The following is a 17,823-nucleotide window of genomic DNA, read 5'->3' on the forward strand; positions in this document are numbered from 1 at the left end:
AATGCTTAAAATCAGCTTAAATCTGTTAATTGTGAAAACAATTACATTTATTCAGTTAAAGGCATAATATGTCATTTTTTGCCGCTATTCAAAACAAAGGCGTAGCTTGATGACACCCAGATTGAGTGCGGAATCATAGGAGATGTTACTATAGTATTAAGCAGAGCAGGGCCGAGTGCTGTGGGAGCTGAACGAGGCCGCTGGAGCGATTGCTAATGAGAGACGAGCGTGACACACAGCTGGAGAGCAGCAGAACTTTTATTATGCCACAGTCGCCGCTACCACTTCTTCCAGTCAAGTGTATGTGGGGTAACGTAGTGCTGTTTATCATTTTAGATACATTTGAGTGTGTTGAAAATTATGTTACTCTGTTCGTTCGCTTGGCGGCTGCTATGAGAAACTTGTTGGACACTGCAGTAAGCTTGATCGATATTAGAATATCATATTAATAAATGCTCAATGGCTTGTGTTGCTTAATGGCATGCATTTTTATTAATTTTAAAACATATTGTATGACGGAGAAAATGCTGTATTACTGTTACTAAAAGTAAAGCTGCATCTGATTATGCTATGTTAGCCACTTGACAAAATAGTGTTTTTCTCTGAGGCATGGTACAAACATTGAAAATCAAGAAAATGAGATTCAAACAATAAGACTAAACGTGTTGAGCTATATAACAATGATTAGTTTGCTGTCGATAAATGTATCCAAACAGTTGCTCATCTGTCTAATAAAACATATAATTTATTAAAGCGTCTGTGTTTCCATGGTTTATACAAAGTAAAACCAGAAATCGAGGGTAAAGCAGGTATGATGTCATTAATAGGCGACGCACAGACACGATCTGTGTCCTGGTTAAATTAGCTTATTTCTCTGGATTTAAACATTATTGGAAACATCTGGGATAATGTAAGCACACAAGTCAACAAAATATATAAAACTGTTTTAGTGGTTTTTGGATATCTTAATCCAAAAATCCTACATATTGTGCCTTTAAAAAGTATCAATATGGTTAAAATATGGCTAGCTGGGGAACAAGCAATATTCAATTAATTGATGATAAATATATAAACCTGGTTATTGTGTATTTAAAACACATTCAGTTTATTAATATTACAAAAATCTTGTAAATCTTGTACGACTGACAAATATGAATGACATTTAGTTTATTAATTTATGTCAAAACTGCAATCTAAATGGATGGACATTTTATATGCAGTTCAACATAAATCCTAAATTTAGGCCTAAATATTTTTTTTGAAAGAAAGAAAGAAAGAAAGAAAGAAAAAGAATTGGGCGGGATTGGAATGACATGAGAATAATACATGAATGACAGAATTTCTTTTTTGGGTGCACTATCCCTTTAAATTGTCACCACACTATAAGGTAAATCCCCACAGGGGGCAGATGCCTGGCATAAATTGTTTAGCAGTGAACGAACAATAAATGTTTAGAGAAAAAAAATACCCCACACCAATCAAGAGCACACTGGACAAAAAGCACCCATTGCTAAGCTAAACATCTTGAGTTATTTTTTCACTCTTGAAATAGCTCACATTGTCCAAAAGCTGAAACAGGAAACAACTGGAGGTTTAAGTTTCCTGTGCCATTCATTACTGATCAAGAAAAAATTCCTGCCATTGACTTCAACAATGAATGGTGCCAACACAACCGAGAGCAATCGATCCAAGGAGCAATCAAACTTCAGGGTGATCAATCAATCACAGAGCTGCTTTATCTCAGAGGCTGCTTTACTCTCTCTGAATCTGTCACTACAGCAGACCTGAGGGCAGTCTGAGAGACCGCTAGACATAAGGATTTAACATTAATGTCATGCTGATCTACACTTGGACGGAGACTTGCATGTAAAACAGTTGTAGAAAAATGCTTGGTACTTTTGATTTATAACACCATTAACTTATATTTTGCTGTCAAGGCTGTAGGTTCGATGGATGCACAAACTGATAAAAAGCGTACCTAATGTTTAACTGGACAAAAATGCTTAAATGCACTAAAATATAATTGCATTAAATCTATATCTCTACTTTTGTTGCCTGCAAAATGATATAACCATGGTCTCTTAAGCTGTGGGCAAGGGCATAATGCATGAGTCATTTCTCACAACGGTTTCACTGTGCAAAACGACAACACATTAAAGGAAGCATGATGATAATGAACAAATTTTACAAGCAAATTTTCCATTCATGCAAATCTATGCCACAACAATCTAACTTCCCACAGGTGTGCCTCTCTACTACATCTCTATAGCCTCTATAGCCTGTTCAGTCTTTACTGACAGTTTTTGTCGTTTTATCAGATGCTAATTAACTTATTAAAGTCTAATAAATTGCTTATAGTAGTTGGAATGAGCTTTTTATTAAGTCACAATTAGAGCAAACTGGTCAGTAATTGTTTAATATACAGACAAATGGTCAATGATTCATGCAATGCAGACAAAATATGGGGTTATAAATATATATATTTTAATATATATTTTATTTCTAATATGGTGCTTAAGATGATTTGCATAACAGGTTTTTGACAATGCCATGGATTGACAGGGCTGTGTTTGTCTTGTCATGCTGCTATGGTTCATGGGATTGTGGGACTCCCAATAAAACATGGTTAGACACATCATGGTGAGAAAGCTGTGTTTGATGACATCATCATCACTATTTTTGTTCTGACTTTTGCTTGAAGCACTTGACATCACACACTGTGACTCAGAGCATGCTCTGAACATGTAAGCGTGGGCATACATGAAAGAAATCACACATTACACACACACATAAGGATGCGTAAAACAGCATATTTTCAAAACCGAGTTGGTGGGTTGTCTGAAAGACAAGGCGGTTTTTCAAAAACGCTCTATAATTAGGGTCTACCAGACTCCGAACAAATAAATTTCTTTGGCGTTCACACAGGATGTCTTGAAAAGCATTTTAAAAGTGTTTTTAACTTGACATGGCGTTTTGAAAACAGCACGACCTGTGTATTTGAATTACAGATCAAATTATTCATTTCTTTTTAGTGAATCATAAACATACAGAGGTATGTTTTATATACAATGACTCTAATGAGTTGGTTCTTTTTAGTAAATCAAACATTAAGAAATCAATGCAGTTACTAACTGGTTATTTTCCCCCCATGCCATCTCCAGCTTAAACAACAATTACCCCTGTTTTTTAGTATTCACTCTTAGTACTTGTAATTAGTTAATTAATAATTAATAATTAGTTGTGTAAATACATTTACATATACATATTTTATTCATCCAGCTGTATATACTATACATAATGCACAAATCTGTACATAAGTCTTCTGCTCCAGAGGTATACCACGTTATTATTATTTATTTATTTTTCTTTGTTTTCTTAGTTTACTTATTTAAATGTTCTTCTGTTCTCATGTCATATATGTGTTTATAAAACGGTTAGTTCCTGTCCTTGATTCTGATTGTTCAATAGCTGTTTTATTCATGATAAAATGCTTCACCCAACGGTTCTGTGTATCACTACACAACACCCTTAGCAACTACTCTTAGCAACGTAAACTGCATGTTATCAATTGATATTGTTCATTGAAGCTTACTGTATTATGTAGAAGAGTTTTGTGAGAAAGAGATTGAGTGAGTTTTTTACCTGCATTCTAATTTAGCATTTTCCTTCAGGTCAGTCCTATGTTCATAATAAAAAATCTGTTTAAATGTCCGATGTATTATCTTGTCCTTTTAACATTTAAGGGGTTTTCCCGTGACTGACAGCGCTAGTCAAAGCATTTGTCAGTTGCGTCTTGTTCCGTGTTCACAACAATTCAGTCTTTTCAATGTAAAAGTCTTCGCTAAAGACTGACACACTCATAAAGAGAGTCTTTGCCACCATCTAATGGCGTAATAATTTAACTTCTATTGCTGTTCATGGTCAGGGACTATTTTTTCCGGTGGAAGGAAAAAATAGTGATTTTACTTCATGAAAGTTGCATTGATACATATATTTTGCCTTAAATATTTGTATTGTGTGGTAACAGTTTTATAAAAGCAATAAGGTACTTGAGGCTACTCGTGCCTAACAACACCCTTCAGCCGTGACTTATTCACGATACAGCAAAGCCTCTCGTACCTTATTGCTTACATATGTATGTACCAAGAGCTCCTGAAAGAAATACAACAAACTCTTTGTGTGTTTGCGCACACTTGGTGAATAAAGCTCATTCTGATTCTGATTCATATGACAGTGTCTAGTTAAAGATGCACATTAAGCGTTGTGTCAGCAGTATTTTATAAAAATAAATGAATTAGATGTTACAATACTTTTATTGTTAGTTTAGTATTGTAGTTTAATATGTTGTTTAATATGGCATTTATTAGACTGAATTACGCTGCCTTTAAAAGCGTAGGTGACTTCCTCGGAAGAGAAGAAATTGTTGAATAAAGTCATTATTTTTGTTTGTTTGTTTTTTGCGCACAAAAAGTATTCTCATTGCTTCATAAAATTAAGATTGAACCACTGTAGTCACATGGACTATTTCAACAATGTCTTTTCTACCTTTCTGGGCCTTGAAAATGGTAATTGCGTTAAAGTCTATGGCGGAACAGAAAGCTCTCGGATTTCATCAAAAACATCTTAATTTGTGTTCCGAAGATGAACAAAAGTCTTACGAGTTCGGAACGACATGAGGGTGAGTAATTAATGACAGATATTTCATTTTTGGGTGAACTAACCCTTTAAGTCATCCCCTTTAAAACAATGCAAAAAAGTTAAACTAAAAAAAAAAAAGTCAAGATGAGCTAGTCAGCCTCACTAGTCGGTTGCTAGTCATTCTTAACGTATATACTTTTCCTCTTTTTTTAGCACACTTGTGACACTACACCACAATAAATTTCTCAACACTTAAGCCAACTAAAAACCTTTTAATTTTGCAAATGGATGAAAATAAAAGCATAAACACACTTACACACATGGGATCACTGCTCTCAATTTCCTGTTGGGACTGAAATAATGAAAGTCCTTCAGAAAATCATTCCAAATCCCAGCGTCATTGTTTGGTGACCTCCTTATTCAATCATCTAACACACACACACACTTCCCACTTTAAGAGATGGCCTGTACACACTCAGCAGCTCTCGGTTCCTGTCCTGAGTGTGTATAAAAATGGATGAATTTATAAGTGAAAGAGAGAGAGAGAGAGAGAAAGAGATTGAGATGAGAAAGCTGTATTATTCATGTGAATCACTATTTTAATTTGAAGGACATTCGAAGATTGAGAAGAGGAGCACTCCCTAGAACACGACTACTCCATTTGCTGCAAACACAAGAAATTGGTGTGGTTTGAGCAGCTGCTACACATCAAATCATACATTGTTCTATAGCATTATAATTTGTTTATATTCACATGGTTGTGAATGCGTACATGGACTCTTATTCAGGGATCTATGACATCAGGATGCATCCACAAAACACTGCTCGTGTATTGAGCAATCAAACTCATAACACAAAGCGAGAGGCATCCTGCATGCTGTGCTTGTCGCCCTTTGATGATGAAAGCATCTGTCGGAGCGTGTGTCCCACCGGCCCCTGTTTGATAATGAGTGAGTGTTGCAAATTACACTTTGACCCATGCTGTGACATTCAAAACATATACCAACAAACACAAACCCAGCTAACCATTTTATGTTAATAAAACATTATTTCCATTACGTTTGATTAGATGTTTTAAAAGGATAGTTCACCCAAAAAAGATGTTTTCCAAGTTCCAACCCTATTTGATTTTCTTTCTTCTGCAGAACACAAAATAAAATATTTCGAAGAATATTAGTAACCAAACAGTTTTGGTCACCGTTGACTTCCATTATATACCAAATAGCCAGAATTGTCAGCACACTGAAAAATTAGACCAAAACAAAAATATTACTTTAAGTGCAGATGTTACTTTACAGATGTTAAATTAAAGTAATATTTTTGATAGACCCTTGCTTTGGTCTAATTGTATGTTTTTCAGTTTGTGGTTAATTTTGGCTATTTGGTTGATAGAACTTTTTTTGATTTACGCACCTGAGAACGGACAGGTTATTTTTTCTTTTTGAGCACATACAATATCTTTTTTTGACTTCCATTATATAAACAAACAAAAAAAAAAAACATTTCTCAAAATATCTTCTTTTAAGTTCCACAGAAGAAAGAAAGTCATACAGATTTGGAAAGACATGAGGGTGAGTAAATGATGACAGAATTTTCATTTTTGGGTGAACTATCCATTTAAGAACGTTTTTCCTTTGTTATATGAATGTCACGAAAACATTAACAGAATGTTCCGAACACACCATATACACATTATTTAAGCTAATAGCGTGACTCTGTTTAGCCGACCAAGAGTGGATGGGTGGTGTTCCTGAAATCTATTTGAAAACAATCATTATTTTTGTAATTCCATTTGGTTATGTTAGTGGTGCAGAAATGACACACTTCAGCTTTAAGATACTAAGAGTGGAAAAACAAAACACCCCCATCAAGGCAAACAGACCAAACCAAAAAACCCAATCTGAAAAATACAGCTCCACCCTGCGTGTGAACTCTCTATGAAATTCAGCACACCACCCACTGACAAATCAAGAGAACAGAGGGAACATCTTGACGGAAAACAGAATCTCACACGAATCTAAAAATGTCCCATTTATACAAAGAAACCCGCTAACACCAACACATGGCTATTAAAACTACACAAGTTTCACAAATTAACACTTTGATGATCTTTCACTGGCATCAGCAATGGTTTATGTTAAAATGACCTGTTATCTTACATTTAAAGTAACACACTAGTATCAAATTTTCAACTATTAAAATAAGTCAACTGTTTCCTGCTGGTTGAAAAGCTAGTAAGTAAATTGCAAGTGTCTTCACATAATTCAACAAAATGCAGCAAAATCAAACTTAACAGGACAGTTCACCTAAAAAAAATGCTAATTCTGTCATCATTTACGTACTCTCATGTTGTTCCAAAACTGTTTAACTTTCTCTCTTCTGTGGAACACAAAAGCAGATGTTGTGCACAATGTAAGGGACTGACAGCCTCAGTCACCGCTCACTTTTATTGCATCTCTTTTCCATAAAATGAAAGCGAACTGAGGCTGTCATCCTTCCTAACATCTCCTTTGGTGTTTCATCGAAGAAAGAAAGTCATACAGGTTTGAAACGACATGAGGGTAAGTAAATGATGACAGAATTTTCTTTTTTTGTCTGAACATTCCCTTTAATCTGTCTCTTTTTGCTAAATGTAGATTTGAAACGGAAATGTTTTCGAGCGAACAAGTACACCTGATTTTTTTTTTTTACTTCTGTCTGCTCATAACTAATCCTCTGATGGAACACTAGAAAACCTGATTAATAATTCTAAATTTAAGTTCTAAGTTTGCCTGGGGGCCAAGACTGGAATCAAACCTGTAATTTTATATCATAGAACAATTATATTACACTAAACAGATTATGCAAAATCCTCCCAAAAAAAAGGGTCCGATATGTTGGTTGTGACTTTAAAAGCCTTTGATTTTGATCGGACCTGGGTGAACTTACCTGTAAAGTAATCTGTTCATCATTCTTCCTGTCTCTGTTTTTTCTATTCAAAGCCAGATATAAATGATGAATGCGCTGCAATCAGAGGAACACAGGGACTGATCTTTTCCTCCTAAAATGGGTCATCCACATGAGGTAAACTATCACTTAACATCTATGTCAGTTGACTTCAGTTATTATTTAAATAATCTATATTAGCAAAAGGCAAAAAATCTTGCATGATTGGTCATAGTACCGTATATATGATGATCCAGCATGTACTGCAATTTTCATGACATCAGGGTGACATGAATAGCAGATGTGTCTTTATTAGTCAATGAATCAAGGTCATATGATCTCTGAACTGATCTGAGGGTGTTTAGTTGCATGAACCGCTGTTGATGTTTTCCAGGATGTTTATTTTGAAGATGCTCTACTCTTTTTCTTCTAGATTCTCTCATACCAACGCATCTCCTGTTATACACACACATACATTTATACACAGAGAAAGACAGTCCGCTGGCACTAAGTCGAACGAGGCGTTGACAATCTTAATGCTATGAATATATGCCAGCCATATAATGTCATTTGCGTCTCTATACTGCCTGTTATAAACAAATTAAAGCTATCGCTTCGTAACGTCAAGAGCTGAAGGCAGCGACTTGTACACTCAAACACGCGCGCGCGCGCACCGACGCCCATTAAAACACCACGCACGACACACGGCAAAAAGCATCCTGTGTCCAAAGCCCCTCACTCACACACACACACACACACACACACGACATAATTCAGCTGTAGGATATGGAGAGTTTGCTGAGTGTAAACTACAGCATCTCACTGCCGCTGCCATTCAAACGTCCATCGGTTATTGATTTATTGGCCCTTAAGAAATAACGTCACCACGTTTAAAAGCATTGACTTACCGCATCTTACAAAGCACTGGAATAATAGTCAGCTCCGGATGTGCTCAACAGCATCGGGCTGTATGATCTCAGAATGCTCCTTAATTCCCGTGACAGTGTGTCCGTGTGTGAATAAAACACGCAGATGATGTTTTGAGCTTCTGTTCCCAAGATGCGCCTTTAAGAGGCTTGAAGCCTCCCGAAGACCCACGGAGAGGATCAGTATATCGAGTATCCTTCGTCCCCCAAACCCAATGGATCTATGGTGGACACGGGGAATCAGAGCCCTGTGTTGTATCCCGATCAGTGTTTTTTCTGGAATAAAAGGAAAATGCGCAGAGTGGGTCCAGCGACAGCACAATCCGCGAGATCAGCGCCAGTCCATCGCTAGATCGTCCACACGACCCGACAGCTAGGGAACGAGCGCCGAGAGAAAATGACAAGCCAATTTGGAAGCAAAGTGATGCTTGATTCAAGGATGGAGGGTGGGAGGGAAAAGGAAAGAAAGGGAGGATAAGAGAGGGGCGGTGAATCTGGAGCTGGGATGACGGGAGGACTTGAGCACGCTCTGGTGGCCGAGAGCGCGCACAGCAGTGAAGGGTCGACCTTCCACCTGCGGGGTCATTGTCATTCAACGAAATAGGTGCAGTGTGCCTTTTAGAAATGTGTTGTTGTTTTTTTAAGTCAATTTCTTTGAGCTTTTAAAAGCTTAAAAGTGTGCATTTGAGTCATAATTTATATTTTGTCATCTTAAACTAAATTGTAAACAAAAAAAAAGTCTAAAAAAAGTAACGTTGTTGGCATTTAGCCATTGTCTTGTGCTTGTTCGAGGTAATTACAGTATGTGTTTTTAGAAAGAAAATGTAATGATGATAGTTGTACAAATATCCTGTTTTTAATAATCAGCCTAATGTACAAAATCTGGGTAACAGGTTTGAGATTTAAGCATTTTAAAATCATTTCATACTGACAAATGTAACAAAACATAAGATAAGATAATTTACAAAGGGTTAGTTCACCCAAAAATGAAAATTCTTTATTCAAAAAAATTTGTCTGTCCTCTGTCATACTGCTACGTTATTTTCGTTGCAGAGCTTCAATGTTTATGTCTGAACGCGGCCTCAGTATTGGCCCGCCAATACTAAGCCTCCGTTCAGACGTAAACACTGAAGCTCTGCAATGAAAATAGGTAGTATGACAGAGGACAGACAAATTTGTTGAATAAAGTCGTTATTTTTGTTTTGTTTTTGCGCACAAAAAGTATTCTCATCGCTTCATAATATTAAGGTTTAACCACAGTAATCATGTTGACGGTTTTAACGATGTCTTTAGTACCTAGACCTCAAAAGGTGCAATGATGTTGCTGTGGATCAGATACCCTCAGGTTTCATCAAAAATATCTTAATTTGTGTTCTGAAAATGAACGAAGGTCTTACAGGTTTGGGAAAACATGAGGGTCAGTACTTAATGACAGAAATTTCATTTTTGGGTGAACTAACCCTTTTTAAAAAAAAGAGAGAGAGAGACTATACAATGATTTGTTCTTGAAGAGTTCACAGCCTGAAAGGAGAATGATTATTTATGGAATTTTCATTTATCTGTTCATGATATTTTTTAAATATGGAATTTTATTTACATCATTTTAATAAGGAGGAGCTGTGATGGTAACAGCATTGATGCATAACCCAGTGACACAACTTAAAGTATTTTAAATAAAAGGATGTTATAAAATAATAAATTTGGCTTGTATTTCCATATCTATTTTGGAAACACAATGTATCTACATATCTACATAGAGAATTTATAAAAAGAATAAAAAAAGATTTTAATATATATATATATAAAAAGATTTATATATATATATATATATACCATAATATACATTGACACACACCTAAATTATAAGCTATGTGGACAGATGTGTGCATTTTCAAACTATTTCCAGTTTAATTTTGCCACTGGACTCCAGAAATGGGATGCACCCAGATAAATTTCAATTGTCATAACAAAGGGTCTGAATATATCCTTATGTCAATTTCATTTTTGTCTTTTTAATAAATTCACTAAGTTATCACAAATCTGTTTTATCTGTGTCATTATGGGGGTATGGAATGTAGATTGATGTGAAAAAATGAAAACAAAATGTGAAAAAATAAGGGGATATACTTTCTGAATATTTACATTGTTATTAAAGTCATCGTTGCTATGTTGAAGATATGAGGGACACAAAGGAACATTTTCATGGAATGGTCGTGCAGTTATTTAATATTCATAATTAGTTCATTAGTTCAAACCCAGTTCATTCTTTGATTTAAACGTATTGATATTGGCTTCCATTGGTTTTAGTGAGGCCTAATATAAAAGAACGCATTGGTAAATTTTAATTTGTGGACATTGGCTACACTAATTAATGTCTCTCGTGAGCAGCAGTAATAAGAGCTGATGTCTGTGTTATTTCATTAAATGAGGGGGGAGAGGCCTGAACATCCATTTACATTAAACTCAAGAGCATCAAAGGCGCATCGCGGACATGCGCGCTGACAGCCAGTTATCACTCTCACGCAAACCCTAGGCTGTCTAAATAATGTTGGATGGCTCTAACGCGACTTTCGACATTCTAAAATGTTTAAAACTGACCCCGGGCTTTTGATCATCGGATGAGACGTCTGCGAAAGCCGAGCTGCGGGGGACCAGTTGATCTGAAGGTAGGCTAAATGTGCAGACAAATCAGCATTTATTGATCTTTACGGCACAGAGTGAGAACGTAACGAATGAAGACTGATAAGACAGCAAGCGATAAAACATCCAAGAAACGCCATCGCACCTGTCAGTTACACCTGACAATAACATGCTGATTTTACCTATTTTTAGCTGTAGGTTTTATTTTAGTATAGGCTACTTACTGCTCTTGTTGCCCTTATCTATGGCATGCTCTTATAACGGGCTTGTTTTAAAATCGCAATTATGCATTTTTGAGCTATTTGTACAATTGTATGATGAATATTGATCACCTTATGTTTACAGCTTTTTTTTTTTTTTTTTTTTTTTTGTTCGCCATGAGGTTTAAATAGAGTAATGAGAAGGCGTTTTAAACAAAACACTAACGATTTTTGTGATATATTTGTCAGGTGTAAATCTATAATAACTTGATAAATAATTACAGTATAAAGTAAGCTACTTATGCTTTTCTATAGGAGCCATCCGATTCAGACAACAATCGCATCTGTTGCTATGGTTACCTCCTCACTCACAGGCGATTTTTTTTTTTTCGTTTAGTATAATAACTTTTGTGGTTACTGAAATGTTAACGTTGTTCATTTGTGCTCCAACACTCCACAAAACCCCAAAATAATTTGCACCCTGAAATTGTTAATGTTATATTGAAAATAATAACGAGCTTTGTGTACACACTTGACAATTTATTTTGCTAAACGAAAAAACAAACAAATAAAATGCAGGATTGTAGCGGGTTTGATCGTTGTATATAGGCTATAACTTTTCTGCGACCCCTTGGAATATTACTGAGGCCACCTGGTTCAGAACTACTGCTGTATTTACATATTTATTTTCATATTTACACATCTATCACACATCAATCAGCTTTGATTTAAAAATAACCCTTTGTTTTCCCTTAGTTATTGTTGTGCACAACACCGCCCACCGCTAGGCGCTTAAAGCCCTATCAGGTAGATTGTAAGGACATCTGTCCCGGGTAATTACCGTCGTTCACAGTTTAAGTCCGTTTACAGCTGCTAAGCCTCCCCGGTAAGCGCATTACCGGAGCAGCGCTGCGCAAACACGAGCGCTCGCGCAGTACATGATGAGCGCGTGCCGACCGCGAGAACCTCCCGTAGAGGTGCGAGACTCCAACCCCGATTACATCAGAATGAATAACAGATTACAGCTGGCGTTATCAGAGCGATCAGTGAGATATGAAGTGAACCGTCAGTACAATTCATAAAGCCTGTCATCGGTTACAAAGACAGACAAGAGCGATGCCAAATTGCGTCACTCTCACTTCCTGTCAAACGTCACAGGTAAGGACTGTCAGGTGTGCAACGTGCATGCCAGTTCGTGATTAAGATGCTGCAATCCACGTAAGTCCCTCTTGAGAAGGATGAGAAAGTGACAAATCTGTTTGTTTTTTGTTGATTTGTATCTTGAATATGTTCAAGAGTTTGATTGCCATTATGCCTGATGATCCTGACATTTATTTGCTTCTGTTTTTGCAGATGTCAAAGAGAGAGTGGTAATTCAGTACTCAAACAGTTGAAAAATGATGGGTATGCATGAAGTCTTAACACAATATTATTTTTAGCCATCATGTGTGTCATTCAGTCTGAGTTAATGTGCATATGTATGAATATTACATGCAGCTTGTTGTACTCACTCTCATGTGGGGTAAGAGCTGATGTCATTGCATGTGTCCATGTCATTAATATATTTATTTGTATGTGTGTGTATAGACACACAGCGTGCTTTGCTGGCAGTGGAGCGTCTGCAGCAGAGGCTGAAGAAGAGGGGAGAGCTGCCTGCTGAGGAAAAACTCAGTCTGCTCAAGAGTGTCTTACAGAGTCCTCTGTTCCATCAGATACTCATCATGCAAGAGACTGGACAACAGCATCAGCAACAACAGGTCAGGGAATATAACATCATCCCAGTGCATGACAAAAAATCAGGCATACATTGTTGCAACATTGGGCTACTTTAAAGTTGTTGCCGCAGGTAAAAATGTTTTCCACTGGTTGATTTTTACCCCTTGTATGTATGATTTCGGTGCTCCAACACCCCCAAAATAACCTCCCAGATGTACAAAAGCAGTGGAGAATTTGGCCGCCCTTTGGAGAAAATCTCAGTGGGCTATTTTTTTTGCTGCTTTTGACTGGCCATTGGGCTACTTTTGTTGCACAGACCTGGCAACCCTGAGCTCAGGTTCTATTTTTAGTTTAAATAAAACAAGATACAAACTTGTCTTAAAGGAATATTTTGAGTTCATTACATGTCAAGCTCAATGGACATCATTTATGGTGTAAAGTTTTCCCTCCTTTTCATCAAAAAAAAAAGAAAAAAAAATCTGTGTTACAGTGCGGCACCTACAGTGGTAGTAAATAGGGCCAAAATACTCACTGTATCAATAGTACATCCAACAACAAAACATAAACTTATGTTTTTTTAATATCATGATTTTAGCGTGAAATAATGTGATTACTTACCTTTTCTGAGTAAAGATATACCCAATTTTACAGCTTTGTTGCAATGACAACGGAACGCCATCAACCTTAAAGGGTTAGTTCACCCAAAAATGAAAATTCTGTCATTAATTACTCACCCTCATGTCGTTCCACATCCGTAAGACCTCCGTTCATCTTCGGAGCACAAATTAAGATATTTTTGACAAAATCCGATGGCTCAGTGAGGCCTCCATTGACACCTCCATTGAAGATAATTAATACTTTCAATGCCCAGAAAGGTACTAAAGACCTATTTAAACCAGTTCATGTGACTACAGTGGTTCAACATTAATGTTATGAAGTGACAAGAATACTTTTTGTGTGCCAAAAAAACAAAATAACGACTTTATTCAACAATATCTAGTTATGGGCGATTTCAAAACACTGCTTCATGAAGCTTCGAAGCTTTACGAATCTTTTGTTTCGAATCAGTGTTTCGGAACGTGCATCAAACTGCCAAAGTCACGTGAACCATTTCAAAACGTTTCGAAACACTTGGCGCTCCGAACCATTGATTCGAAACAAAAGATTCGTAAAGCTTCATGAAGCAGTGTTTTGAAATCGCCAATCACTAGATATTGTTGAATAAAGTCATTATTTTGTATTTTCGGTGCACAAAAAGTATTCTCGTCGCTTTATAACATTAAGGTTGAACCACTATAGTCACATGAACTGTTTTAAATATATCTTTAGCTTTATAGGCATTTGAAAGTGTTAATTATCTTGCTGTCAATGGAGGCCTCACTGAGCAATCAGATTTTATCAAAAATATCTTAATTTGTGTTCTGAAGATGAACGAAGGTCTTACGGGTGTGGAACGACATAAGGGTGAGTAATTAATGACAGAATTTTCATTTTTGGGTGAACTAACCCTTTAATGTGCTGTAGGTGGTTTTATAAAATTATTGGTTCAAATCACTTTCATTATAAGTTCCATATCGCACCTTTTTTTCCTTTTTTTTTTTTTTTTTTTTTTTAATAAAATGAGGGGCAAGTCAAAGTATTTTTTGTGGTCATCAACATTATGCCACAAATGCTGTCAACTGAGCAAAAAATAAGTATTCGTCCCCTAAATATTCCTGTAAGAATAGTTTAATGCATTGAACTGCTAGTTGAGCTTGTATTTGACATTTTTTACTCTTCTTAGTGTAATAACCACAATGACCTTAGGGAGCTGCATTTCCAGAGCGTAAAGAGGTCAAAGAAACCCAGCAGATATGAGTGGGTGGCATGAGAAGTTATTCAAGGATACGGTAAAGAGTCTGAAAGGTGGTCTGGGTTCACAGTATGTGAATTAGGTGTGTGTTTGTGTCTCTGAGTGTGTTACTGTGCAGGGTAATGATGGGAAATATTCTTTTGAAAATGGCCTGTGTTAGCCGTTTTCAAAGAGCAGCTCAGGTAATTTAGCTCCTCAGAAATCATCATAACAATAGACACAATAGATGTTACATTCAGATTTATTCGGTACAACTACAATTGATTGTGTTAGAATCTTAGCAGGCCAAAATGAGAGAAGCAGCAGACGCCAGATGAGCAACTCCAATAAATTAAGCTCTAAACTGGCTGTTTGTCATGAAAAACTGCATGTTTATGGGTGCACTAATATGCCATGAGATGTAGCTACTTCAGCAAAACTATATATCAGATAATCCTTGTGCTTATTGTGGATTGGTCAGGCCACTTGCCATGGATAATCATAAGCTTTATATTAAAGTGTTTATATATAAGTCATTCTTTAATCAAGCTTATCATTTCCTGTCTTGCTGCATTCTTTGATGTAATAGGCTAGTTTTTTCATGTAATGAGACTATTACATATAAAGGAAATCAGTTGAAATAAAACAAAACATATATTTATATTTCAAGCACTTATTTTAATTATAAGTTTTAATTATAATTGAGCAGGAATAAAACAAGAGTTACCAGCTGTGCTGTTATCCTGCTGTTGTGGCATATGGTCAACCATAAAAGACCTTTATTTTTGTACACTAGTTTTTGTCATCCTTCTGAAATATCCATAGAAACTATGTCCTATGGTCTTTCGGGTTGCCAACAATTAATTATTCAAGAATTCATTCATCAACTGCCTCTCCATATCCTCAATTTGTGTATTTAGAGTATTTAGAGAGATGATTCTTTGAAAACAGCAGCAGGGACCAAACTGAGGTTGTATAAGCTACTTACCTGAGCTGACCACGTAATCTGTGCTGAAAGGAGAGAGAGGCAGGGGTCAGCAAGTCACACGTTTCTGTAATGGTGGGGACTTTCCATTTACTTCTGTTGTTTTTGTACTGAGCTAAGGATTTTCTTTTCCCTACCCCTAAACTTGACCTTTGCAGAAACCATTCTGAATTTTTACATTTTAATTAAGATTATTTATACGTTAAACCTGACCGCGACACACCAAATAGAAAGTGATAGATGCTCACAAACACACTGCAGGCAGTATAGTCCGCAACACAAATACATGTAACTGCTTAAAACTCCAAGAAATAACATTATTTTTTCAAATCAATTTTAGCCATGGCACTGGTTTGCACACTACTAAATATTTGTGTGTTGCACCATTAAACTTGAAACACTGAAATGTAACCCCATGTTTAAACTAAATATATATGCAAACTACTGACCAGGTTGGAATAAACATTTGGTTGGCGAACTGACTGAATTACAACAATGAGCTAATGCTTTACCCGATAGACTTCAATCATTTAGACGTATATTACAATGGTCACATTTACACTTGTTTATATGTTAAGAAAAAACATTATATAAATAACTGAGCTTTTAGCGGTTCTACACATGAAACTGATCTAAACACTGCACTTTCTTCATTTTGTTGACCCTGCCTGATTCGGTTTTTTAATTCAAAAATCCACTGCCGTTCAAAAGTTTGGGGTCAGTAAGATTTTTGTAAGTCTCTTATGTTCGTCAGAGCTGTATTTATTTGACCAAAAATACAGTAAAAAAATGATAGTAAATAAAATATTACCATTTTGAATTTTTAGTTGTCATTACTCCAGACTTTTGTGTCATAAGATTCTTCAGAAATCATTTTAATATCCTGATTTGGTGCTCAAGAACATTTCTTATTATTATCTATGTTGAAAACAGTTGTGCTGCTTATTTTATGGAAACTGTGATACGATTATTTGATGAATAAAAAGGTCTAATGAACAACATTTATTTGAAAAAGTCTTTTCTGTCACTTTTGATCAATATAATGCAATGTTTCTCACCCCAAACTTTTTAATGGTACTGTTTTTTTTTTATATATATATATATATATATATGTTTAATCACTTGTAATAAAAATATGTTTATTATTTAAATATGTAAATATACTATTTTTATATTTCATGATCATTTTTATCTACATCGTGTTACCTCTATTATTTGTAGTTGTAATTTTAATTATTACCATTGATGTGGTAATATGAGGTTAAAGATGATAAAACTAAAGTGCACAAGGATCAGTAAATGTAAACACTTAATCTGACAAATCTTGTTTTAAAATGATAGTTCACCCAAAAATGAAAATTGTCATCATTTACTCATCCTCAAGTTGTTCCAAACTTGTATGAATTTCTTTCTTCTGCTGAACACAAAAGAAGATATTTTGAAGAATATGGGTAACCAAACAGTTGATGGGCCCCATTGACTTCCATGCATTGTATGGAAAAAAATAAAATAAAAAAAGTCAATTCGGGCCCATCAACTGTTTGGTTACCGACATTCTTCAAAATATCTTCTTTTGTGTTCAGCAGAAGAAAGAAATTCAAACCAGTTTAGAACAACTTGAGATTGAGCAAATGATGACAGAATCTTCATTTTTGGGTGAACTATTCCTTTAAGAGTGTGAATTTTAACATCCCAGTAAGGCCTTGCAAACGGCTGGTGCAACCCAGCTACCTACATCACTCTAGCTGTGTGTTTGTACAGGTTTCCCCCAGAACGCTGCCTCCTCAGTCTATGAGTGATGATGCAGATGGTGTGAGCACGTCCCACCCCTCATGCAATCTCAGATACAGAGACTCTTACCTCTCTGCCCAGCGGCGCAATGACCGACGTCGATCCTCCAACCATATGACTTTTGAACCTCGCGTCACAGAGGACATTTCAGTGCTGCAGTCCATGGCCCAG

General features: G+C 36.1%; 2 protein-coding genes and 1 long non-coding RNA gene across 3 annotated transcripts in view; 2 read left to right on the forward strand and 1 right to left on the reverse strand.

The window, feature by feature from the left end:
- adgrl3.1 (adhesion G protein-coupled receptor L3.1) overlaps positions 1-9,521 on the reverse strand; it is a 124,504-nt gene extending 114,983 nt beyond the window's left edge. Inside the window, 1 exon segment of the mRNA XM_051916618.1 lies at positions 8,472-9,521. The gene's annotated coding sequence lies outside the window, so the exon portion shown is untranslated.
- On the forward strand, positions 7,059-8,463 carry LOC127497495 (uncharacterized). The gene is made up of 3 exons (XR_007925633.1): positions 7,059-7,199; positions 7,620-7,701; positions 7,997-8,463. It is a non-coding gene; the product is annotated as an uncharacterized LOC127497495 (long non-coding RNA).
- A 2,563-nt stretch (positions 9,522-12,084) lies between the features above and the next one.
- si:dkey-92j12.5 (multiple PDZ domain protein) overlaps positions 12,085-17,823 on the forward strand; it is a 57,477-nt gene continuing 51,738 nt past the window's right edge. The window contains exons 1-4 of the mRNA XM_051864340.1: positions 12,085-12,547; positions 12,683-12,733; positions 12,917-13,086; positions 17,623-17,823. Coding sequence (XP_051720300.1) covers positions 12,727-12,733; positions 12,917-13,086; positions 17,623-17,823 — 378 coding nt within the window. The 5' untranslated portion in view covers positions 12,085-12,547; positions 12,683-12,726. The remainder of the gene's footprint in view (positions 12,548-12,682; positions 12,734-12,916; positions 13,087-17,622) is intronic.

This window comes from Ctenopharyngodon idella, chromosome 1, assembly GCF_019924925.1.
Source record: "Ctenopharyngodon idella isolate HZGC_01 chromosome 1, HZGC01, whole genome shotgun sequence".
NCBI classification, from domain to species: domain Eukaryota; kingdom Metazoa; phylum Chordata; class Actinopteri; order Cypriniformes; family Xenocyprididae; genus Ctenopharyngodon; species Ctenopharyngodon idella.